The sequence below is a fragment of the Dryas octopetala genome, chromosome 2 (genome assembly GCF_963921425.1).
Source record: "Dryas octopetala chromosome 2, drDryOcto1.1, whole genome shotgun sequence".
Classification (NCBI taxonomy): domain Eukaryota; kingdom Viridiplantae; phylum Streptophyta; class Magnoliopsida; order Rosales; family Rosaceae; genus Dryas; species Dryas octopetala.
The window spans coordinates 32737097-32762469 of NC_141367.1; the positions used below are offsets into that span (position 1 = coordinate 32737097).

Consider the following 25373-nt stretch of genomic DNA (forward strand, 5'->3'; position numbering starts at 1 on the left):
CGATTATATATGACTTCCCTTCTGTCTTCTTTGGGCCATCTTTTGAAGCAAATTATTTCTGTATTTACTTAGGATGATGTTAATGACCCCCATTTCACCCATAAAAAGGACTAATCTTCTCTCCGAAGTATGGAAACAATGTTTCTTAAATTAAACGAGGAAAGTGATGAATAAGATAAGATAATTAAGTATGTAAATAGATAATAATTTGACTAGCTCTTGGCTCTTGCAGAAGACATCCATCCGATTCCCTATATCTCATGACAATGCTCATATGGTATGAACAAATCTTGGGCAACTGAGTCAGCATCTTACTGGCTCATTTTGGCTAGTTTCTTTCCCCTACAAGGTGGCATAGGCTTGCCACATAAGCACAAATTGTGGAGATAAGCAGCTGCTGGGAAAATGTTATACGGTCTCCCTTGGGGGATCTCTCCACATAACCTGTTTGCCCTGAAGCTTGCGTGTCTCAGACCTTTAATCCCCAATAAGCTATTTGGGATTTTTCCTGTGAGCCCATTGATGGACAGGTCAAGCCATTGAAGTTTCACCAACAAACCCAAACTTGTTGGAATAGTGCCTGTTATCTGGTTCCTGGAGATATCAAACTTTTCAAGTTCAATCAGGTTTGAAGCCGAATTGGGGATGTGGCCAGCAATCTTGTTGCTTCCTATGTTGAGTACTTTCAGCCTTGAGCCTTCTCTCAACTCTGGAATGCCACCTGAGATTTGATTGTTTGATACATCCAAAACCTCCAAAAAGCTGCTTGCCCTGTTGTTTAAGATTGTTGAGAGAGATCCCATAAGCTGATTTGAGTGTACATCTACGGAAGAAATGGTGTCTGGCAATTTGATTTCTGAAAGATCAAACTTCAATTGGTTGTTGGAGAGGTTGAGGTTCTGCAAGCTTGACATATTGGTGAAGAAGTTTGAAATTCCATCAGTAAAATGATTATCAGATAAGTCTATGGAGTTCAAGGAATCAGGTTTTGAAAAGCTTGGGAGGGTTCCTCTTAACTGACAGCCAGCAAGATGAACATCTCTAAGCTGTCTGCTTCTGATCCAATCTGGAACAGTCCCCAAACTGAGATTGTTGTAAGACAAGTCTATTGACAGCAGAGAAGGAATGCCCCTTGCAAGGGTCTCTGGTAAAGGGTCTGAAAACCCATTTCTAGATAAATTTAGGTACCAGAGGTTGTGCAATCTTGAAATGGATACCGGAATATGACCGGTAAGTCGATTAGAGCTCAATGAAAGACTGGTAAGGGATTTTAGACCCCCAATCTGGACTGGAACTATCCCTGTGAGTTGGTTATGGTTTAAGGAGAGGTCCAAAAGCTTGGCCAAGTTGAACAGGGAAATAGGCATCTGACCAGATAACCTGTTATTGGAGAGGTCAATGAAAGTAAGGTTTTGAAGCTGCCCTATAGAATCTGGAATTGGCCCGGATAACATATTGAAGCTAAGATCAAGATACTGCAAAGCATGAAAATTTTGAAAAGTGGGTGGAATTGGACCTGTCAGGAAATTTCTTGCTAAATTGATTTGGACAGGATTTCTTAGATTCCCCAGGGTTGGGGGAATCTGCCCCCGGAAATGGTTGCCACTGAGTGAGAGGCTCTGGAGCAAGGACAAGTGACCTAAACCAGAAGGAATGTTCCCTCCAAGGGAATTGTCTTCCAGGGCCAGTTGGGTGAGGTGGGTAAGCTTGGAGAAGCTCTCAGGAATTGGACCAGTGATTTGTTTCAACCCACTTATTACCAATACCTCCAAGAAATTCAAATTGCCCAGAGAAGGGGAGAGAGTGCCCTTCATGTAAAGCCCACTGTCCCTATCTGGTCTCTGCAACTGCAACACAGTAACTCTCCCAGCTTGGTTGCACTCAACACCTTCCCAACCTCCTCCACAGCAGTCTGTGCCTGGCAGCCATGAAGAGAGAATTTCTGTGGTGTCCTTGGTGATTGCGAGCTTGAAGCTGAGAAGGGAAGCTCTATCTGCTTCTGAGCAAACAGGGGTACTGGTAGTTGTTTGAGACGAGGACACTGAGAGCACACAGACACAATAGAATGATAGTATTAGCATTAGGTTCAGGACTGGCATTTTGGGAGGTGGGTCACTAGCTGTTGAATGAATGCTGATCAGATGTGAAAATTGCAGAAAATTTTCCAATTTCCAGTAATGGAAGTTGAGATCTGACAGACTGGCAGGGGAGATGGAAAGATGATATATTAGTATGAAAAAGGTGAGAAAAGTTGCAAAGAAAGCAGAGACATGGGTTTATTCTATTCCTTGAGGACAGGACTTCACGTAGACAGGAAGGTTTGATGATGAAAAAGATGGTCGAAATTTCATATACAAAATGGTATGTAACCGGCTTGGATTCCTGTCCCAGGTGAAGACCCTCAACACACTGTCTCCTATTTATAGTAATTAGTAAATAAGAAAAGAAGGAAACTGTAATTTCTGATTGATTATAACTCATCAATTTAAAGACATTCACATGTAGAATTGTGACCGTTTGATGATCACGAGGATCCTAGTTGCAGTTTGAACGTTGGAGCGCACTAGATTCAAAATCTGCTACCTTTTCTTTCTTTCTTTGTTTCTTTTACAAATAAATCAACCTTATTTTCTTTCTTTCTTTGTTTCTTTTACCCCTCCACGGCTCCACTCCTCCAGTCCACAAGTCTCATGCTCCCTGCCAGTTACAAACTTACAATCATTTCTTCTTTTCGGCAAAAAAACAATCATTAATTCTTCTGCCCAATTAAAATTTAACAGAGCTAGTGGTAAAAAAAACATATATTTAAAAGAGCTGTATACCTAATATCATTTCTCCTTGTTTGGCTTGGACTTGGACATGTTCTTGTCTCCTCTGCACCGTACCTTTTAGAAATGCTCATGCTCAATGCTCACTGCTCACTGCTCAGGCCAAAAAAGACACCTACCCAATTAATTGCTTTCAAATTTAATCAATCTGTGGGGAACATTTCTAATTAACCCAACATTCTTGGATCATCAAAATCTTTGGCAAAATTTTCTTGCCTATTTAAGTTGCGCTACTCTAATGCATTACATTTCGGAAGAGTTGAGGTTTTCTTTGGATATCAAATGACAATAAAATCCACGAGATGATGAATTGATCATCAGTGTTATAATTAGCATAATTAAGCAGGAAAAAATAATTGGAAAGTAACTTTTGGCACTTGCCAACTAAGCTGGAAGACTAAATCCATGCAACATTTCTAACGGTATAATCTATCTTTTAATAGCATGAAAATTACATTAATTTTGAAAAGAATATAATAGTTAAAACTTTATGCCTAGTACGTACTATCGGTTTAATTTAGCTGCTTCCAATTTGCATGCAGCTGCAGCATATAAATCATGTAAATATATATGCATATATAATGTATTAGTCGGAACAGTCTTATTTAGGTGCAAACGTTCGCACTTGATGTTGAGCGCTCGGTAATGCAAAATTTTGTAGCACCGAGCACTCGGTGTTGGTTTGTCGGCGTTTATGTTATGATTTAGCTCTGAAATTTTAGTTTCACCAAATCTATTCTATACACTAAGAGGGGATGAGGTAAACTCATCGAGATATACCCTCAAAACTTAGCGGAGGAAGCAACATCAGCGTGTTTGCATGAGCGCTCGGTGGCACATTTGCATGTTTGAACGTCTGCCACCTGATTGAATCTGTTAGTCGGAAAGATTAATATTTGTCCAACTTAAATTTTTTTTTTTGGTCAGATATTTGCCCAACTTTAATTAATTTGGAGAAGTTTGTCATATCTGGTTGGTTTCCTCATAATCGTCTTAATTTCCTCGATCTCTAGCTGCCAGTAGCGGAGGGAATTGGCTTGATAAGGGCCTCAACCTCATTTGGACTGGACATGGTATCAAATTATCAACCATTTATATAGCTATCTCACATTTAAATTATTTGAGATGGAACATGGAATTGATTAATTAATTAATGATAAACGACATAAACACAACAATAACTATCTAATTAAATATTGAAACAAAAAAAATAAAATGACACCTTTTAAGCATGTTAAAACCTTATTCATTTAAGACAACTTACATATAATTTGTTACATCAGTTGAAATCAAAAAATTGAGATAAAAGATGGCGTCTCTAAAATATTGCCAGTTAATTAAGTGAGAGGAAATGTCCACATTTTTTTTTTCTTATATTTGAAACATAATGAGACAACAAGCCTAACAAATATTGATAATTTGATAGTGATAACTGATAACTGATCTAGTGAATTAAATGAGGAAATCTAAAATAAAAATGAAATTTATATTAATTATAATGGCTTGCCTATTAAATATAATTCTTATATAATAGTTCTTTTATTTTTAAATCTCCATAGGCTTGCAACTTATTTCATGATAGAGATGGTATTTTCAATTTATAATTGAAGTAATTTGGTAATAAAGATGTATTTTCAAGAAATGAAAATAGCACGTCCAAGGGGTTTTAAGGATTTCAAATTCTTTTTCATCTCATGCCCATGTAAAAGGTACCACATTTGGAAGTTGAGTAAAAAGTAAATTAGGGGGGATGGAGATGAATGGAGCTATATCTTCATTTCTGGTGCCTTGTGGGATATGACCTGTAGTAGTTATTAGTTAATTAGTAATGGTTTCTTTTGCAGATGATGTGAGATATGTTTTGTTTTTTGTTGCGATTTGTCATAAACTAGGACTAAACATGAATTGGATTAGGTTGCGTTGATTGCGCACTAAAGGGTATTGGCCCCGTCCGCCCATGGAATTATAAATCCACAATGTTGACTACTGACTAAATAGGTAGCCAGCTATAATAACTATGAATCTTTGCTCAACTGGAAAACTAGATTTTGGAGTCTTTATGTTGAAGATTCTAGGCATGCATGGTCCCCAATCCCGTAAAGTTTGCAAGACCCAATCGTCTAAATTGGTGGTTGAGACTTGAGACTTGAGGACCCCCTCCCATTACTTAGAAATTTAGAATAGGGGGTCCTACTCGTACAATTATAATTCACAACCCCTACATTACAATCATCTCCAGAGCATATTTATATTTCAGTCGCAAAATGTAATATATATATTATTATTGTGTCTACTAGAACACCCAGAAAACGTAGAGTCAGTATATGTATGTCCTGAAATTAACTTTCCGACACACACACACACTGACACACACACCCATATGGTACTAGGAAGTAGGAGATGGCCTTTATTGATATAGGGAACATAATTGGCTTAATTAGTAGATGAGATCATGAGAGACAGCTCATCTACCTGACAAGGCCCAAGTTGAGGATGCCCCAGGAGGTTTGAGGCCATGATCTGTCCTTTGCCTTCATAAGCAGCACTCTAGCCCAAGCAATCCATCCTTCCCAAGTCATCCTCTTGTCCCAAGCACTCCCCCACTCCAACAAGAGAGTGAGCCCTCTCTCAGCCTCTTTCTCAGCCTCCTCAAACTTTCCTTGTGTCAAATAAACCTGACCCAACACCACATGTGGCTCCCCAATGAAAGGGTTTTTCTCAACACACTTGGACAACAATTCCTCAGCCATCTCTCTCTTAGACATATCACAAACACCTTCCCAATACAGCTCCCTTGCAGCTACTTGCTCCCCTGCATCCAGAACCCTTGTGCACTTGTCAAAAACTGGGGGCACCACCAGCTCAAGATCTTCATCTCTAGAGGGAGATGATGATGATGATCTGTTTGCCTTGGTCTCTTGAATATAAATGTTTTCCTCTCTGACAATCAGAGTATATATTGCAGCAATCCTTGAAATGGAATTCATCCAAAGGCCCGGCTTGCCATCGCCAGGCCACAGAGCTGCTGCAACGTTGTTGCCACGAAACTCAAGGCGACCATCAGAGTTATCAAACAGGGTGTCCTGGAAACCAAAGAGTTGGTCACTGAAATCTGCCATTGTCATCAAAAGAAAGACTGCAACAACCCTCCTTGAAACCAACACATCTTCCCCGGTCTTGATGTGCTTCACTGTAATCCCATTGGCAGGAACAAGAGTTTGCAGCTTCTTTCTCCAAGGCGCAGCTGGTGAAATATCTGATTCGGATTGTTTGAGATGTTGAAGGAGCTCGGAGTCGGAGTAGTGGAACAAGAGGTCATCATGAATGAGAGGTTGCCTTGGGACAATGCAGAACAAGTGAATCAAGCGCTCTGCAGCCTCCCCAACATGGGCGCGGACCACGTCACGGCCTGTTGAAGGATCAAAGATGGCAAGGTTGACATAGGAATTGGAGTAGGCGGAGTGAAAAAGGCCGCAAAGGCAAACACAATCTTGAACTTTCCATATTTTGAGAATGCGGTAAATGTCTACCAGGTGTTCAAGAAAGCTACCGTGCTTGTGCCAGCACTCACCAGCTCCCACAGACCGCAGCACACCCACAAGTGAAGGCAAATTTTTGTCGATCGACTCCAGCTCACCTCGGAGGAAGGGCCGGGCCGACTCTAATAGCCCTTCGAGGTACTGGGTCGTCGTCGTCGTCGTCGTCATTGCTGCTGCCTCTGCCTTGTTCATTTCCATGTAATCCGTAATCAAACCAAGAGACTAAGGAAGATCCAAAATCGTTATGGTCTTCTCTCATAATGATTAAATAAAAGAGCATCTGGAGGAGGAGACGTAATGGAGTTGAATTATTCATGCATCACTCTTTTTTTAACTTTTTTGCTGGAAGGTCTGTTAGTAAGAGATAAGGTTAGGAAGGGACGTAATATTTAAGAGATAAATGTTGGTTTTATATTTATGGTTGTTTTGTTTGTTACTTTCCTTCTTCAACCCTGCCAAAATATCGACAACATCTTTTGCATGTCGGGATTTACGCCCTGCAATTGCAACCCATTTGATTGTGATATATGATAACACTCAGACCTACCAGTTTACACTCAGACCTACCAGTTTACACTTAGACCTGCAATGACTTGCAGTCATGGTATGACTTCAATAGAAAAAAGTTACCACTTCTTGACAAGTAATTGTAATGTGTTTTTAGGGGAGGGATTCGTACCGTAATGTTCTTCCCGTTGGAAAGTTGATATTTCATTTCAGTGGGCCAGGTCAAGGGTTGAACTAATTGGTGCTTGAATATATATTAAGCTTACTTTTTTGTTGATAGTTTTTGTTTCTTACGGCTCTTCTTAATTCTTATATTAAGGTTATGAAACACTCTTCTAGTCTTCCTCTCTCGATTTCGGGTCTAGTCTTTTCTGTTTCATTCATGCGAAAATGAGAAAATTATGAATTTGAACAATAAAACATATTTAGTAACTAGGTTGCTTCTACCTTGAGGATAGTCCTCGCAAGTTTTTCAAAGTGCTTGCTTAATGCTTATGAGTTCTCACTCCACTAGTTCGCAATTTCAATGTGCTTCCCGTTTAATTGTGTTTCCATTCAATAATGTTACAGTCAACAGACAACTGCATAAAGTGTCGTTGATATTGTCTTGTGCCGTGAATGTTATTTTGTTTACACAGCACCACCTCCTACCTGGAGCAGTCAAATCAGTTCTGCTCAGATCCTTGGGCAGGAATCATATCTAGAGCCTTCATAATAAAGGCGTATATGAAGGCATCTTCTTGAAGCTTCTCAAATCTGCACCAAACAAGAATGGGGGGAGAAACCAGAATTAGTATTACAGAGAGTATGTGGAAATACTTCAGACTTCAACCATATCTTTAAGGCAACACAGTTGTTCCTGTTTATTACAAGTAAAAGTGAATACCACAGAACACTGCCAACAGCATATACAAACCTCTCCTTTCACAGTAGGCTTCATACTATCTTTATCCCTCGATGTACAGTTTTCAATTCTATGGTAGAATTGAAAAATAGTTTTGGTATCAGAGGTAGAAATTCGGTCTTATCATTCTATCATATGTATTCAGAATGGTCGTGACAATAATGTTAACTGATCCATGTGATAAACTTCTGAACTTGACTACACATATATTTATTAACATAAAGCTAATGATAGGGAGGCATTATAAGAATGGAATTCCTCTTTACATGAAAGGCCAAAATTAAGCCCCTAACTTTTTTAGCATTGGTTATAGTCATAGATGAACGTACTAGATCTACTCAAGATTGTATTTGTTAGTTTCTAGGATTTGTTATATTGGCTATGTTCCTTGTCAAAACAATTGTATTAATTTGTATTTAATCACTCACAAGCTCTAGGCTAGATTTAGGACAAGTTCTGCTGCTTTGAAGAAGTCAAGAATGATCAAAGACACAAGGTATACTGCACTTCATTCATTTCATGAATTTAACAGATTTGTGTCTATTTGACTAGTCGTTCACTAATCATAAAGAACACTGTTTTTCACGTACAGTGACTGTTATTTAAGTCACAGTCGCTACAGTGGGTCATTTCGGGTTTTTGCTTTTTAAGCCCAATTCTTTGAAAGCCCATATTCTGTTTAGTACTAGACATGCATGTGCATTGCACATGGCTTGTTTCCCCTACTGTAGCAATCAGATCTGATTGCATCTTTGCCATTCACGCACACACCTTCACACATCAGCACTATTCATCATCTTCATCACATTTCTGATTTTTAAAGAAAAATTCCTTTTTACAGCTGATTATTCCTATCCTTAGTAATACTAGGATACCCCTCTAGGACAAAGAGAATATGCCCTTCATCCGTCTCTTGTGGACAGCCATTGATTGGCTTCCACGTGGCATGGGCGAACATGCTTCTTGCGTGAGTGTGTACGGGGTTAAGTGGCTGGCTGGTCAGATCTTTTTCGGTGTGTTGATGAGCAATTTTCGAGCGTGTATTCTTGGGGTTTCACGTCTGGGTATTTTTCTATGTGAAGTGTTCATCTTCAACATTTTCAGAAAATGGTCTTTAATTCTTGAAAAATCATAAAGAGATTTTCTGAACTTGTTTTTGTTAAATCTAAAATTCTATATGGGTTTGAGTGCTTAAATGTCTTCATACATTCTTCAAACACATTTATTTTAGATTTAAGTTGAATGATTCAATATTGATCTTTTCATGCCGATAGCTTGAGAAGGTTGATCTTTGTTTGTGAATCCTACATTTGCATATCATGTTCATGCATTGATGAAACCACTGAGCTTGGTGCGAATTGGTGCCATGGGTTGATGAGCTTGGAGTGGAGCTGCCTTCTTCATGAATGACCGATTGCCTTGCTAATGGAAGTTGCACAAAGGGGTAAGATAGCTGCCACTTAGTCTAGGACTTAGTGATTGAGCTTGTGTGCTGAGTGCCCTCTTTTGTATTGAACTTCTGATTTAGTGGATTGCCTGGTCAGCTGGATAGACCCCCAGTTTTTACCCTTTGTGGTTTTTCTGGGTGAACATCTTGTGTGCATTTGTCTTCCTTGTTTGTGTTGTTATGATTACTGATTCACTCAACATTTAAACACAAATCTGTACTGTAGCTATTTGCTGAAAATTGATATATGTCTTATTTAATTGTCTAGCTAATCACACACCACTGTAGTTGTGGATAACACTGGGATGCCTACTGTGATGGATCCTCTGAGTGTATAGGATGTCACTTGATCCTTGGTGTGTTTGATTTGTGTTGTTTACTGAAGTGATTTTTGGTTTTTAGAAGTCAATGTGGAGTTTCATATTTTTGTTACTGGACCGTCTGAGTTGTGTTTGGTTGACTAGTTCGTGAGTGATCACATAAACCAAAAATTGGGGTCCGATCACTGAAAGTGAAATTAATCAAGTTAATTGAGTGAATAGACCACCTAAATTAAACTTTCAATTGGTATCAGAGCGCTACTCTAAAAGCAAATAGAGAGATTCTAGGGTGTTGTTTGTTTTCTAGGTGTGTCTAGATGGAAAGAGATCGTGTTGCAGGATCTTGCAACTCTCCTCCATTCTTTGATGGCAGCAACTACGCTGCTTGGAGAGAAAAATTTGAAATTTTTCTTGATGCCTATGACGAGTTGGCATATGAGTATCTCACTGTTGAGTGGATTCCTCCCACACGAACTGTTGATGGGATTGAAACTCCTAAGCCTAGGTCCGAATGGTCTTTTGCCGAAGTCACGGCCTCTAGCTCCAACAAGAAGGCTAGAAATGCTATTGTCACTGCGCTGTCTTCCTCACAATTTGCACACATACAACATTGTGTCACGGCTAGGCAAGCTTGGAACAAACTTAGGGTTGTTCATGAGGGGGACAAACAAGTTAGGTCACTTAAGCTTCAAATGGTACATGCCAAATTTGAAGAAATTAGGATGAAAGAGTCCGAGTCATTTTCCGAGTTCTATGAAAGGTTGGAAGCCCTCACAAATGAAGCCATGTCCCTAGGTAAACCTTATGAGGAGTCTACCATTGTCCAAAAGGTTCTTAGATCTCTACCTAAGAGATTTCAATCTAAGAAGCATGCAATACAAGAAGTCCAAAATTTGGATGAACTCAAAATTGGTAAATTGGTAGGAAAGCTTAAAACCTTTGAGATGGAACTTGAAATGGATGAAAGGGATAGCGAGAAGTCAAAAGATATTGCTTTGCAAAGTGTCAAAGAGATGAGTGAAAACTTGAGTGAAAAATCATCCATGTCCGATGATGAGGTTGCCCTTTTTGTCAAAAGATTTAGACGAATTCTTAGAAATAAAGGGAGAGAAGCTAGAACTAGTGGTAACAACTTTAAGGAGTTCAAATTCAAACCTCAAGGGGAGAATTCATTTGAGAGAAAACAAGAGAGGAAGCCTAACTTTAAAGAAGGAAGAACAACCAAGAGAGATGTGAAATGTTACACTTGTGGTGGAATAGGTCACATAGCAATTGAATGTGCAAACAATAGAAAGAATCATTCTTCAAGTAAGAATAAAGCCATGAAAATCACTTGGAGTGATAGTGAGAGTGATGACTCAAATGATTGTGAGTCTTCTTCCGATGTTGAAGGTGATGAAGTTGCATTTGTTGCATCAATCAAGGAGATTGACCAAGTAGATGGTGGGTCTGACTCAGAATCTGTTCCTGATGATGAGTCTTACACTGCACTTTGTGATAAGTATGACTTACTTTTCACCGAAACTCTTAGCATAAAGGAAGAAAATCAGAAACTAAAGAATGCTAAATTGAAATTGTGTGAGAAGATTGAGTCATTAGAGAGTGAATTAGAAAGTGTGGCTATCTTGAAACAAAATTTTGAGAGTCAAGTCAAAGTGCTCAAGGAGAGCAACATCTACTTTAAATCTTTGAATGAGAAGCTTGAAAAAGAAGTACATGAAGCTAATGAGAGCATTGTTGAGCTCACCATTGGGGCTGAAAAGGTTGATAGGATGCTTAGGATTGGAAAGCATCATGGTGACAAAACCGGTTTGGGTTTTAGTGAAAATAGTCCTAGTGTATCCAACACAAAGACCATTTTTGTCAAGTCAGAATCTGATCATAGTGTCAAAAAGGGTCTAGGTTTCATTGACATTGGTAAAAATGCATCTCATTCTAAGTCAAGTCAAGCTACATCAAGTGTCACACAAATTGATTGTTCTACTTCACTTAGAAAAACAAAGTTTGTCCCGGTTTGTCATCATTGTCATGTCAAGGGTCACATTAGACCAAATTGTAACAAACTTAGAGGAAAGAAATCAAGTGAACCAAAGAGAAATGTTTCTCTACAAGAGCAAGTGAACAATCTACTCAAAGAGGTAACCAAAATTGCCTTACTTGTCACCCCACTTCCCAAAAATAAGCCAAGTCCACATCAAAGATGGGTTGTGAAGAGCTCCACTAAATGTCTAGTAACCTTGAATGCTTTTTCAGCCACTAAGAGGAACATTTGGTACCTAGATAGTGGGTGTTCCAAACATATGACGGGAGATAAGGAGGTCTTTACCTCTCTTGCTCCGTATGATGGTGGTAGTGTGACTTTTGGAGGAGGAGAGAAGTCCTATGTGAGTGGAAAGGGGGTTGTACACATACCCGGTATACCCGAATTGAAAAATGTAAGATTTGTTGATGGGCTAAATTCTAATTTGCTTAGTATTAGCCAACTTTGTGATGAATGGGGTGGTGAAGTGTGTATGTCCAAGAGTGGATGTAGAATTGTTGACTCCCAAGGAAGGGAGATCTTGAATGCCCCTAGGTCTAGGGATGATTGCTATGTGTTTGATGGCAATGTTGGAAAAATTGAGAATACTTGCAATAGAGCTATTGATGACACTAGCTCTCTTTGGCATCAAAGACTTGGTCACATTAATGTTCATGACCTTTACAAGTTGTCTAAGCATGAGGCTGTTAGAGGTCTTCCAAAGATAGGAAAGCCCGAAACTTTTGTTTGTGGTCCATGTCAAATGGGGAAACAAACCAAAGAACCACACAAAAGAGTCAAAGACATAGGCACCTCTAGGACACTTGAACTAATTCACTTGGATTTAGTTGGTCCGGTCCAAACCTTGTCAATAGGTGGAAAGAAATACATTCTAGTCATGGTAGATGATTTTTCTAGGTACACTTGGGTGTCATTTCTTAAGGACAAGTCGGAGACATTTCAACATTTTGTCAAGATTGTGAAACTGCTGAAAAGTGAAGGTATGATGAGTCTGTCAACCCTGTCCAGAATTAGATCAGACCATGGTACTGAGTTTGAAAACTCTCAATTCGATGAGTTTTGTTGTCAAATGGGTATTAAACATGAATTCTCAGCTCCAATAACACCCCAACAAAATGGAATCGTTGAGAGAAAGAATAGGGTTTTGATTGAGATGGCTAGAGTGATGTTGAATAGCAAAAATCTTGCTAAACATTTCTGGGCTGAAGCGGTAAACACGGCATGTTACATCATAAATAGAGTCTACCTTAGGCCGGGAACCAAAAAGACTCCCTATGAACTGTGGAAGGGTAAGAAACCTAAGGTTACACACTTTAGAGTGTTTGGGAGTGCATGTTACATCCTTAGGGATAGAGAACATTTTGGGAAATTTGATTCCAAGAGTGATGAGGGTCTGTTTTTAGGCTATTCATCCAACAGTAGAGCTTTTAGAGTCTTCAATTTGCGAACAAATTCTATGTTGGAATTCATAAATGTGAAAATAGATGATCATGATGCATCTATTGAAATGGCTGCAGATAAGGATAGATTGTTCCCACAATCTGATCCTAAAGAGGATAATATGGTTAAAGAAGAGTCCAAATCAGGTAGTGATGAACCTGCTGATGACTCAAAAATTGTTGAGTTTGATAAGTCAGAGAGCGAACAAAATGACAAAATCTTGAGTGACAGATCTGAAAAACCAAGATGGGTGAGGTGTAACCATGGTGAAGATGTAATTCTAGGTTCTTTAAACCAGCCAGTTAGGACTAGAAAACAAATGGCCAATGAACTTGCTCATGTGTGCTATGTTTCCATTGTCGAACCTAAAAATGTCAAAGAAGCACTCAATCATGAGGAATGGGTGAGTGCAATGCATGAGGAATTGAACCAATTTGAGAGAAACCAAGTGTGGACTCTTGTAGAGAGACCAGCCAACACAAATGTCATTGGAACCAAATGGATATTCAAAAATAAATCCGATGAATTTGGGAATGTAGTTAGAAACAAGGCTAGGCTTGTTGCTCAAGGGTACTCTCAATTAGAGGGTATTGATTTTGATGAGACTTTTGCACCCGTTGCTAGACTTGAGTCCGTTAGGTTGCTTTGTGCCATTGCATGTCATCTTAGGTTCAAATTGTATCAAATGGATGTTAAAACAGCGTTTTTAAATGGTTACTTGAATGAGGAAGTTTTTGTAGAACAACCAAAAGGTTTTGAGGATCCTCACATGAGAGATGGTGTTTATAAATTGAGGAAAGCCTTGTATGGGCTGAAGCAAGCTCCAAGAGCTTGGTATGAGAGACTCTCTCATCACTTGTTGTCAAATGGGTATCAAAGAGGGTCGGTTGACAAGACCCTATTTGTAAAAAGGTTGAAAAATGATGTCTTGATTGCTCAAGTTTATGTGGATGATATTGTCTTTGGTTCAACTTCAGATTTTCATGTTAAGAGATTCATTGATGTAATGTCTAGTGAATTTGAAATGAGTCTAGTTGGTGAAATGAATTTCTTTTTAGGGCTTCAAGTCAAGCAAGTAGATAGTGGGATATTTATCTCCCAATCTAAGTATGCTAGAAACTTGGTCAAAAAATTTGGGCTTGAGTCTTCCAAAGTGGCTACTACTCCAATGAGTAAAAGCTCCAAACTTCATAGGGATCCAAGTGGTAAGCAAGTGGACCAAACCTTGTATAGAAGCATGATAGGAAGTCTCCTCTACCTCACAGCTAGTAGACCGGACATATCGTTTGCGGTAGGAGTGTGTGCTAGGTTCCAAAGTGATCCCAAAGAATCTCATTTGTTTGCAACAAAAAGAATCATCAAATATGTAAGTGAGACTCTTGACTATGGGTTGTGGTATACTCATGATACCAACACTAAATTGGTTGGATTTAGTGACTCCGATTGGGCTGGGTGTAGTGATGATTTGAAGAGCACCTCGGGTGGTGCTTCCTATGTTGGGAATAACTTAGTGTCTTGGCATAGCAAGAAGCAGAATTCTGTCTCTTTGTCGACTGCTGAAGCTGAATACATAGCAGCAGGGAGTTGTTATACACAACTCATTTGGATGAGACAAATGTTAGCCGATTATGGGATTGATGAGAAAACTTTTCTCATCTATTGTGATAACATGAGTGCTATAGATATCTCCAAGAACCCGGTGCAACATACAAGAACCAAGCATATTGACATTCGAGATCTTGTGGAGAGTGGAACTCTTACTTTGACTTTTGTTCCTTCCGAACAACAACTTGCAGACATCTTTACAAAAGCTCTAGAGAATCCAAAGCACATTAGTCTTCGGAAGTCAATTGGCATTTGTACACATGCATAATTCCTTGTAGTTAAATGTGCTTCATTGTTTAAGTTTCTTTTATTTGGTTAAGTAGTTTTTCTTTTAAAGAAAATAACCACTTTGAAAGGTTTTAACATTATTTGTCACACTCTCTTTGATATTCAAAAAGGTTCTTGCATAACATGAGTCATGTCAATAAGCATAATCCCTCCTTCTTGTCAAATGTTAGCCTTGAGATTTTTTTTAAAACACTTTGTCATAATCAATCAATCTTGTTAAATGCTTTTCAAAGACAATTTGTTTGAGGATGCAATTTAGCCCTTCAATATAATTCCTCATTTGTGACCCATCTTCAGCTACACTTTTCTCATTTGAACAAATGTGCACCATACAAAATAACAAAAAAAAAGAGGAAGTGTGACCAAAGAAGTCACGGCCCTAGGGAGAAACAAGGTGTTTTTATGGTGTTCTAGGGTAAAGAGTCGCAAAATTGGACCAAATCATTGCACTTAACTTGGGATGTGCCTAAACAAAACAAATGAAAATAATTTTCTCATAGCCATTGTCATGAGTTGAAAAACTTTGCTTTCAAGATTTGTTCCCAAATTAGAAATTCTCTTGAGTGGTTAAATTCTAATCTCTTGTTGTGGATGAAACGTATTTAACCTCTTTGGTTGTCATTGACATTGTTTTACCATCTTGAACAAGTCTTGCATGCTAGCATTGACCTCTCTATATCCCAAATATGCTTATTTTCTTGCACAAAATTTGCAATCTTCATTTTCCATATCTATGAGAGTGTTGACATTGGTGGTTAATTCTTTTCAAGTGTGTTTGTTGGTTTGTCAAATTTGTTTTGTCAAAAATAAATTCCCTGAAGCACATCTAACTCATAGATTTTCTTTTGCGTGTCATTGCTTCCAATTCTCTAAAGATTCCTCTATCTTTTTTGTTTTATGTTCCAGTACGCAGTTTGTTCATTTTGACTAGTCTAACAATCGTCAAATACAATCAATTTTCACAGGATTTTCTTCTCTAGCTGTCCCTCATATTACATGTCTATATTCTGCAAGCCCGGTATCGAGATGTTGCATTTAGGGGGAGTTTGTCTTTAGGGGAGTTAGCATTTAGGGGGAGTTAGAATTTTATGGAATTTTCTTTTTGAGCATGTATTTTTCTCTTGCATATCTCTCCAATTTTCTGTGCTTTTGAACTGGATTTTATCTTATGTATGATCTTTTGTCTTTCCATGACAAAAAGGGGGAGAACGTATTGGTTGTTTTAATCTCCATTTCTTGCTGCGTTTGAATTGCATACTATCATACTTTGTGTTGTGCTAGTATTTCTTCTTGCAGTTACATTATAACAAGTGTTGGGCTGTGTGTTGAGAGTCTTGTGAGGTGAATGGGTTGATGTTTTGTCAAGGAAAGCCAAAGGGGGAGATTGTTAGTTTCTAGGATTTGTTATATTGGCTATGTTCCTTGTCAAAACAATTGTATTAATTTGTATTTAATCACTCACAAGCTCTAGGCTAGATTTAGGACAAGTTTTGCTGCTTTGAAGAAGTCAAGAATGATCAAAGACACAAGGTATACTGCACTTCATTCATTTCATGAATTTAACAGATTTGTGTCTATTTGACTAGTCGTTCACTAATCATAAAGAACACTGTTTTTCACGTACAGTGACTGTTATTTAAGTCACAGTCGCTACAGTGGGTCATTTCGGGTTTTTGCTTTTTAAGCCCAATTCTTTGAAAGCCCATATTCTGTTTAGTACTAGACATGCATGTGCATTGCACATGGCTTGTTTCCCCTACTGTAGCAATCAGATCTGATTACATCTTTGCCATTCACGCACACACCTTCACACATCAGCACTATTCATCATCTTCCTCACATTTCTGATTTTTAAAGAAAAATTCCTTTTTACAGCTGATTATTCCTATCCTTAGTAATACTAGAATACCCCTCTAGGACAAAGAGAATATGCCCTTCATCTGTCTCTTGTGGACAGCCATTGATTGGCTTCCACGTGGCATGGGCGAACATGCTTCTTGCGTGAGTGTGTACGGGGTTAAGTGGCTGGCTGGTCAGATCTTTTTCGGTGTGTTGATGAGCAATTTTCGAGCGTGTATTCTTGGGGTTTCACGTCTTGGTATTTTTCTATGTGAAGTGTTCATCTTCAACATTTTCAGAAAATGGTCTTTAATTCTTGAAAAATCATAAAGAGATTTTCTGAACTTGTTTTTGTTAAATCTAAAATTCTATATGGGTTTGAGTGCTTAAATGTCTTCATACATTCTTCAAACACATTTATTTTAGATTTAAGTTGAAGGATTCAATATTGATCTTTTCATGCCGATAGCTTGAGAAGGTTGATCTTTGTTTGTGAATCCTACATTTGCATATCATGTTCATGCATTGATGAAACCACTGAGCTTGGTGCGAATTGGTGCCATGGGTTGATGAGCTTGGAGTGGAGCTGCCTTCTTCATGAATGACCGATTGCCTTGCTAATGGAAGTTGCACAAAGGGGTAAGATAGCTGCCACTTAGTCTAGGACTTAGTGATTGAGCTTGTGTGCTGAGTGCCCTCTTTTGTATTGAACTTCTGATTTAGTGGATTGCCTGGTCAGCTGGATAGACCCCCAGTTTTTACCCTTTGTGGTTTTTCTGGGTGAACATCTTGTGTGCATTTGTCTTCCTTGTTTGTGTTGTTATGATTACTGATTCACTCAACATTTAAACACAAATCTGTACTGTAGCTATTTGCTGGAAATTGATATATGTCTTATTTAATTGTCTAGCTAATCACACACCACTGTAGTTGTGGATAACACTGGGATGCCTACTGTGATGGATCCTCTGAGTGTATAGGATGTCACTTGATCCTTGGTGTGTTTGATTTGTGTTGTTTACTGAAGTGATTTTTGGTTTTTAGAAGTCAATGTGGAGTTTCATATTTTTGTTACTAGACCGTCTAAGTTGTGTTTGGTTGACTAGTTCGAGAGTGATCACATAAACCAAAAATTGGGGTCCGATCACTGAAAGTGAAATTAATCAAGTTAATTGAGTGAATAGACCACCTAAATTAAACTTTCAGTATTCTTTTCTTTGGGGTGAGGGAAAGGAAGTTAAAAAGTAAAAATAAAACCTTAAAATCTAACACAAGTATGATAACCAAAAGAATATTACCTCCCCGACTTTGAAGAATGCCCAGCACCAAATTCACATTTAAACAAAATGGTGTTATTATCAGTCTTCATATCCCTCAATTTTGCCACAAATTTAGCAGGCTCTGAGTACATAACACGTGGATCTGTTGCAATAAACCAGTGTTTCAGATGGAAAGCTAGGAGAAGAATGCATTATCAGATATGAAAATATAAGCAATCATTCAAACATAATGATGGGACCCAAACATTCTAATGAATGTTTAATAGTGCTCAGATGCTGTTGGAGAATGAAAGTATTTTGATAAGAATTCGAAGTGAGTAAGAGCACTTAATTTCTTAGTTTGTTGGCAGTGTGATGTAATTTCCTAATTTAAGTGATTTGGTTGGATTTGAGTTTCCTTCTGTAATTTGGTTTTCATTCTATTTAAACCCTTTAGGGTTATGATTAATGTATCACATTATCTCCCAATTTTTTCAACATGATATCATAACACATATTTTCTTAAATAGAAAAGTTCCTTTTGCCCATGGAAAGCCTACCAACAGATGTAATATAGAATTACAGAAGTGCTCACCTTAGGGACTTAAATTGAGGGACAAGTGAGGAACAATGCATGCAGCCCTTGAATGTATTTTCCCTCACACTAAGTCCCTAATGTAAGCACAACTGCATATAATCATATAAAGCAATTCTCTAAGGAGGATGTCCTCTTTTGAAGGAAACAAGGACTTGTTGGATCACCCCGCAATGTATCATGGCAATGCCAATTATGCGCATACCCATAATGAAGAAATTAAATTGCAGAGGTAAAAGTGTTAAGATCTTGTGCCTACCATTTAGACCAGCAGTAACAAAAATGTTTGGATACTTTTGAGGCTTAACCTGCATAAAATAATGTGAAATAAATCACTAAGGTAACAAATTTTTTGGGATTACCACAAATGACTTAGTAGTGTGTTTGCCAGTTTTAACTAGGAAAGAAGAAAAGAGAAAAGAGATGGTCTTTAATTTCACTTATTCTTGTTTGGATGGGTGGGAAAGAAATGGAGAAAAATACTATAAATGATCATTTCTAATGATGCCAAATGATGGATATTCTAGCTTAATTGTTATAAGAATACTGATTAAAGCAGTAGAGCACAGAGTTATATTGTCCTCACATTATCAACAGGGGAATATGACTTCATGTAAAAGTAGAACTCCTCTTTACGTGGGTCGCCCCATTCCTGCAGAAACAGAATTACATCAGTGAATATAGATAGTGTCTAAACCTACACTTTGGAAAAAATATCAGCAAGCCCATAGCTGCGGTCACCAGATTCAAGATCATAAAGATGGGACAAATGGGTATGATTAGCTAGATCTGTAAAACCAAAAAATATTAAAAGAACCCTTAAAAATAAAAGTCCAAACAAAGAACTCCAGAACTTTGAAGCACAAAGAAGAAAAATCAGGATGTCAAGTTTGGGCAATTATCTGGTTTTGCATTGTTGTGATGTCTAAAAACTGTGACCCTTCAATTATTATCCACTACAGTTAAATGTTGAGTCCCTAAGGAGGTCAAGTGAACAATGCCCAAGTGATGGTCCATAAAACCTAGATGTTTGTTGCATGCAAACTATGGCTTCCAAGATCATGCGCCTATGATATACATGGCAAGAATACTTATGCATTCATAACAATTTTTACTAGAGAATTCCTTTTTTTTTTTTTTTTTTCAATCTTGATATGGTTTTCAAACTAAGGACCTCATGGAGAAGAAAAAAAAAAAAAAGTACCTCCCACTCTGAAGTTGTGAGAGGGATAGTTGGGTCAAGCATTGTAGTCAGAACATCGACAAAAGGCACTCCAGCAACAGCAGCTTTGAACAAATCAGGCCTCATATTAAGAACAGCACCAATAAGCAAACCGCCTGCACTCCTTCCTTCAATACATAGTCTTTCTTTTGAACAGTATTTTTTTTCTATTAGATACTCAGCACAAGCAATAAAATCTGTAAAAGTATTTTTCTTCTTCAGTAACTTCCCATTCTCATACCACTGCCTCCCCATTTCACCACCGCCACGAATGTGAGCTATAGCATAAATAAAACCCCGATCCAGCAAAGACAGCCTTGAAGCTTTAAAACTGGGATCTATGCAAACCTGTTGATAAGACTCTGAATCATTGAAAGAGAAACGAATACAAGCAAGGGGTAAAATTAAAATTCTTACCAAACGGATGAAATTGCAATGCTTCTGCAGTAAATTACGTGTGCTAGACTAAAAGTCTAAAAGTGTTGGTCAAATGATGAAAATACAACTATACATACATATCGTCAATGATAAAGACTATTTTAGCAACCATCAAACTGAAAGCTTCAGAGTTCATCTTGATCAAAATCAGCAACTTGTTACACCAGAATGGTTAGAGTGAAGCCAGTAGGGTAGCCCCAGACTAAGAGGTTTCAAGCTTCTGAGCAGTCCAATATGTGGCTTTAATTAGAATTTAAAAAAGCGTTTGTTATCAAGAAATGAGGATATTAAAGATTTTCACCAACCAATACAAGAAAGACACCAAAAGCACCAGTGACAAAATTCAACATATTTGCACAAGAATGCTTAAATTATGATCAGATTTAGGCATCATAGGCCAGAGACCTACATGCTAATTACATAATCCAAACGGATGATACATAATGCACTAAATAACGCCCTTTACAAGAAAAAATTTAAGCTTTTAAGAAGACATCAGATGCTCAAATATTAGAAAATAAGACATATATCCATGGAGTAATAGTATCAAAAGCATAGAAATTTCTCTTCCCACCAGTCTCTATTATAATGCAGGGGATAACTTCAAGGGCAAAGATGGTTCTGATTACATAGCTTTAAGGGCTTCAAATGTCAATGATGTACTTCCTTAATTGTCCAATTAGAAATGCACATTTTTTATTGTGGAAGTATCTCCCAAATTTTCTTCAAGACATATGCTTTTCAATGTAACCACACTTGCAATATAATGATTTAAGTTAAAGCAAACAAAAAACTTGTCTCTACTTTAATATATAAATTCTTATGTTACCTCGTAAGAACCATAGCCATAGAGTAACAACGGATTAGATCCATCAAGTTTAATTATATCCTTCCTGTAAACAATTGATATTGGAATCTGAGTACCATCTGGAGCAGTAGCCCATTTCCTTTCGGTAACATAATTTGATGCTTCAAAACCTCCCAAAACCTGAGTAATATATTGGACATAAATACTACATTATGAATTTATGATAAAGAAATTTGAGTTTAACTATACAACAAGAAAAAGGCAACAATAGTCCAGATGTGAAATAACTTAGGAAGATGCCATACAACCCAACTCTTTTCCCAACTCTCTCATTTGAGATGAGTCCCACATTCTCATGGATCTCATTCCAAGCAAGAAATTGGGTAAAAATTTGAGTTGTAAAGCATCTTCCAATAATTTAATCAAAAGAAAACTGATTACATATATACATATCATAAAAGAGATTTAATAAGACAACTATACTAAGGGTCCTAAATGTGTCCATCAGAACCAATGCACAATAGTAAAATTTAAAATGCTAATAAATATGACTTACTGTTTCAATCTTCTTCAAAACAGAAATGCCTGTCTTCATATCATAATCATACATAGAGGGAGGCGTTTTCATTGAGCTATAAGAAAATCGTAAAATGCTGGAAGAAAAATCAGATTCTGCTGGATCCACAGAGTATGTGGGATCCAAAAACTTAACAGCTTGACCACCATGAAGGCTTTTAAGTGGTTGTCCAACATCTGGAAGGTGATAGATGGTCACTTTTGGTAGACCCTCTTCACGCTCATATACCACAAGGTGATCACTAAAAAGCTGTATGTCCTGAATTTTTACACTGAATAAAGTTTCAAAATTAATATGCTTAAAATAAAAAAGAAAATGTGCCTTCTTAGAATATTGAAGGTCAAACATACCAAAGATTTTGCACTTTCTGAGAAAAATTTATAGAACAAACTTGCAAATGCATAGGCAGTAATTCAACAGGTTGGCATAGAGGACTGAACAACACATCTTACTCAGTCTATTATTGGATTTCTCTTATTCATAGAATCATTATGTTTATAAAATAGCACATATCCAAGGAAAAATATCTATGATAGTTATGCAAACAGATGGCATTTGTACAAAAATTCCATCGTCAATGATTTGACAACATAAGGCTCCAGGAGAAAGTTCAGTTTTATTTCTAGAAGATGTACTACAGATCACATTAGGCAAGTGATATCTAGAACCATATAATGACAAAACTAGGACATAATTTTCATAGGGCTCAAAACACAAGTCTGTATGTTGTTAAAAAAAAATGACACATCAATCCATGAACCAATGAAAGGTCATGACTGAGGGTAAGAATACAAAGTTTCATTATTACCTTTCCCTGTGTGGAAGAAGAACTGTAGTTTCAGATGAATTTTCCAGTGGACAGGCAACTATTTCGGAATTAAAGAACTGGTCACTTCTCCTCTTTATAAAAAAGTGATTTCCTCGATGGCTAACAAATGTATCAATTCCATCCACACGAGGCGTCAGAACCATAAGGCCATCTTCAGGCTTCGAAACATCAAGGTAAAAGTTGAATCTGGTAATTTTACTTTCGGATGCAACAAAAATGAATTTTTTGCTCTCAGAAGCTTGAAGATCAAGAGAAAACATATCATCCTTTTCATGGTAGAGGCAAGAGTCACTTGACTGTTCTGTACCCAACTTATGTAACCATGCCTATTTTAAAAAAATGCATGTTGTAAGCTAAACAAAACAGGACTAAAAAGCATTTTACTCACAAATGAATGTATGTAATAACTTTTCTGTGTGAGGCTGTGAGCCAGACAGAGCTAAAGGCATGGCCTGTTGGCTCACTGCAACAAGACAACCAAAAAGGCAACAGAAAGGCCCTGTACACAAATTTAGGAAGATGCTTATACTCACCAGTCTTGTGATAACTTAGGTAATAAATGTATTCTCTTGGAAAAGCATGGGACTCTGGTCATTGAACACTATCTAATAGTCCGCATAATTTATCACAAATAAACACAGGCAAGCCTCATACATAGGATACAAAAAAAGAAAGAAAAAAAAGAGAGGAGAAATTGCAGTAAAAGAACCACCAGTAAGTTCCTAAATTCTAAATTTTACCTAGATGTGAATCTTCAAAATCTAGGAAACGACTAAATATCTTATAATGCTCGCCAGTCCATGAATAATGACAACTGATAAATTCATGAGTCAAATATCTTGCACAGAGGGCTTTAAGCAGTTGTAACAAACCTTGTCAGGCCGGAGAGTCTGATCCATTGTGATATAAACTAAAGCCTCATCACCGGCCCACTCGAGATAGGATGTTACATCAACTAGAGGCTGGCCAACAGGAGTGCCTGTCTCAATATCAATGACATAAACTGTATAAATTTCATTTCCTTTAGTGTCTTCTGCATATGCCACCAAATTGTTATTTGGACTAACCTGAAGAAGAATATACAAGAGAGAAGTTTATAGGCAAACATGAAACAAACAAAATTGCTCATAAAGCGTTTTAGCGTTTACCTTAAAATTAGCAATGCTATAATAGGCATGATGTTGAGCCTTAATATTCTCATCTAAGATTACATGCTCGGGAGGAGCATCAGGACCGGTGGGCATTGTATCATATACAGAGTGTGGGGAGTCAGTAGTGTTGGATATTAAGCGGCGACAATGCTGACGATACTGCTTACCCTTCAAAGTCCTTTCATAGTAATAGTAGGGGCCTTTTCGCATAGGTGCAGATATATCATCCTCCTTGATCCTCCCCCTTATCTCAGTATAAACCGCATCTTCAAACTTCTTAGTTCCTAATAATATAAATAAATTTCTTAGTTAAAAGAAAACAAAAATCGCATTGCTATTTGCTTGCTTGCTACCATTACCATGCATTCACAATTATATCAAAAGCTGTTGAATGAATCTGATCAAATGAAAATTGAAATATTCGAATACAAATTGCGATGGTTTTTCTGGAGAATTAGAAACGAACGGATAAGATACCGGACATGAGGAAATCGGCGTAAGCGTTCTCATGTTGAAGGTAAGAGAGGACGTCGGGGTCGGAGCGAGAGTCGTCGCGAAGCCAATAGTAGTTGTCCACTCTCACGTCTCCGAACATCTCCATCTTATGCTCCACCTTCTTCGCCACCGGAGGAGCCCAGGGCCTCTCACTCTCACTCTCAGTCTGGCTCATCCTCACTGTTGCTTTTGATGACGTGGACGCCCGGACGGTGATGGCGCCACCAATTGACGACAATAATATTACTGGGAGGTACACAAGCAGGTTTCCAGCGCTCAGTCTCACTCCACTGTCACTGTGCCGCTGCTGCATATGCATTCTCATCACCGCTCTCATCATTTCTATATATAGTAATAAACAAAATGAGTTTTTTATAATTTATTTACTTTTTGCAAAAAAAATAATAATAATAATAATATAATAATTTCTATGCTTTCCTTTGGATTGGGTGTAACGCCACCCAAGATTCCAAAATCTCTCTACTCCAAGATTTCAGCACTGTTGCCTCACCTGTTTTGCTCACCTTTTTGTGTGGTGGCGAGCAAAACTGGACTCCTATTATTTCTGTAGTTTTTGGGTTTCCCTTTTGCTTTTGGGCTTTTATATTCATTTGTTTACCAAAGAAAAAGAGGGCTGCTGTTTGCAATTTTTTTTTTTCTTTTTGCATATTCATCCTTAAAAGAAAAAAAAAACTTAAGGAAAAAGATCTTATACCCATCTCTTTTCCTTTTTGCACACTCCTAAACAAAAAAAAACACATCACACTTAAACAGTTACACACCCCTCACCCCGACCGCCTCCCTCCCTACCTCTCCTCTCTCCGGCACACACCCCATTCCCGACCACGCCGAGCAGTCCACCACTGTCAGCGATCACCTCCCTCCCTGCCCCTCTCTCCCTTTTCTCTCTCTTTCTCTCCTTCCCCCTATCCTCTGAAAACTATAAACATCAAACAGCCTTGGTCGGTAGAAACTGCAAACATCTTCCCCCTCATTTTCCCTCTCTCTCTCTCTCCTATCCCTTTCTTCTTGGCGTCTTGGACGATGGCTGCAGCTTGGACGGGTTCGACGGACCAGTGCCGAACCCCTTACATTTTTTTTTTGAAGGTTTTGGTTGTCTGCGGGGCGAGAGGAAAGAGGGAAGGAGAGAAACATGAGGGGCTGGTTCAGGGAGAGAGAAAGAGGAGGGGGATGAGGGGCTAGGAGGCGGTGGAGAGAGAAGAGCCGGAGAGGAGGGGAGG

The 25373-nt window shown here is 38.1% G+C and overlaps 3 protein-coding genes across 5 annotated transcripts; all 3 read right to left on the minus strand.

The window, feature by feature from the left end:
• Nucleotides 1-106: 106 nt before the first annotated feature.
• Nucleotides 107-2361, minus strand: LOC147295892 (Leucine-rich repeat (LRR) family protein). Its single transcript, XM_086232802.1, has one exon. It carries the CDS (start codon nucleotides 2097-2099, stop codon nucleotides 312-314), a length of 1788 nt encoding a protein of 595 aa, XP_086088928.1. The 5' UTR covers nucleotides 2100-2361; the 3' UTR covers nucleotides 107-311.
• A 2656-nt stretch (nucleotides 2362-5017) lies between these two features.
• On the minus strand, nucleotides 5018-6941 carry LOC147295893 (E3 ubiquitin-protein ligase). The gene has a single exon (XM_086230510.1). It carries the CDS (start codon nucleotides 6563-6565, stop codon nucleotides 5297-5299), a length of 1269 nt encoding a protein of 422 aa, XP_086086636.1. The 5' UTR covers nucleotides 6566-6941; the 3' UTR covers nucleotides 5018-5296.
• A 332-nt stretch (nucleotides 6942-7273) lies between these two features.
• Nucleotides 7274-24866, minus strand: LOC147295894 (Prolyl oligopeptidase family protein). 3 transcript variants are annotated; one of them, XM_086230508.1, is made up of 12 exons: nucleotides 24848-24866; nucleotides 24115-24474; nucleotides 23635-23921; nucleotides 23359-23553; nucleotides 22466-22812; nucleotides 21637-21928; nucleotides 21102-21260; nucleotides 19817-20182; nucleotides 19199-19264; nucleotides 18872-18920; nucleotides 18057-18180; nucleotides 7274-7630 (listed from the first exon to the last, which is right to left on the minus strand). In XM_086230508.1, exons 1-12 carry the CDS (start codon nucleotides 24849-24851, stop codon nucleotides 7540-7542), a joined length of 2340 nt encoding a protein of 779 aa, XP_086086634.1. In that variant the 5' UTR covers nucleotides 24852-24866; the 3' UTR covers nucleotides 7274-7539. The 3 variants fall into 3 exon arrangements, with proteins under 3 accessions (XP_086086634.1, XP_086086633.1, XP_086086635.1); XM_086230507.1 differs by lacking the exon at nucleotides 24848-24866 and adding an exon at nucleotides 24644-24789; XM_086230509.1 differs by lacking the exon at nucleotides 24848-24866 and adding an exon at nucleotides 24657-24717.
• Between the last annotated feature and the right edge of the window lie 507 nt (nucleotides 24867-25373).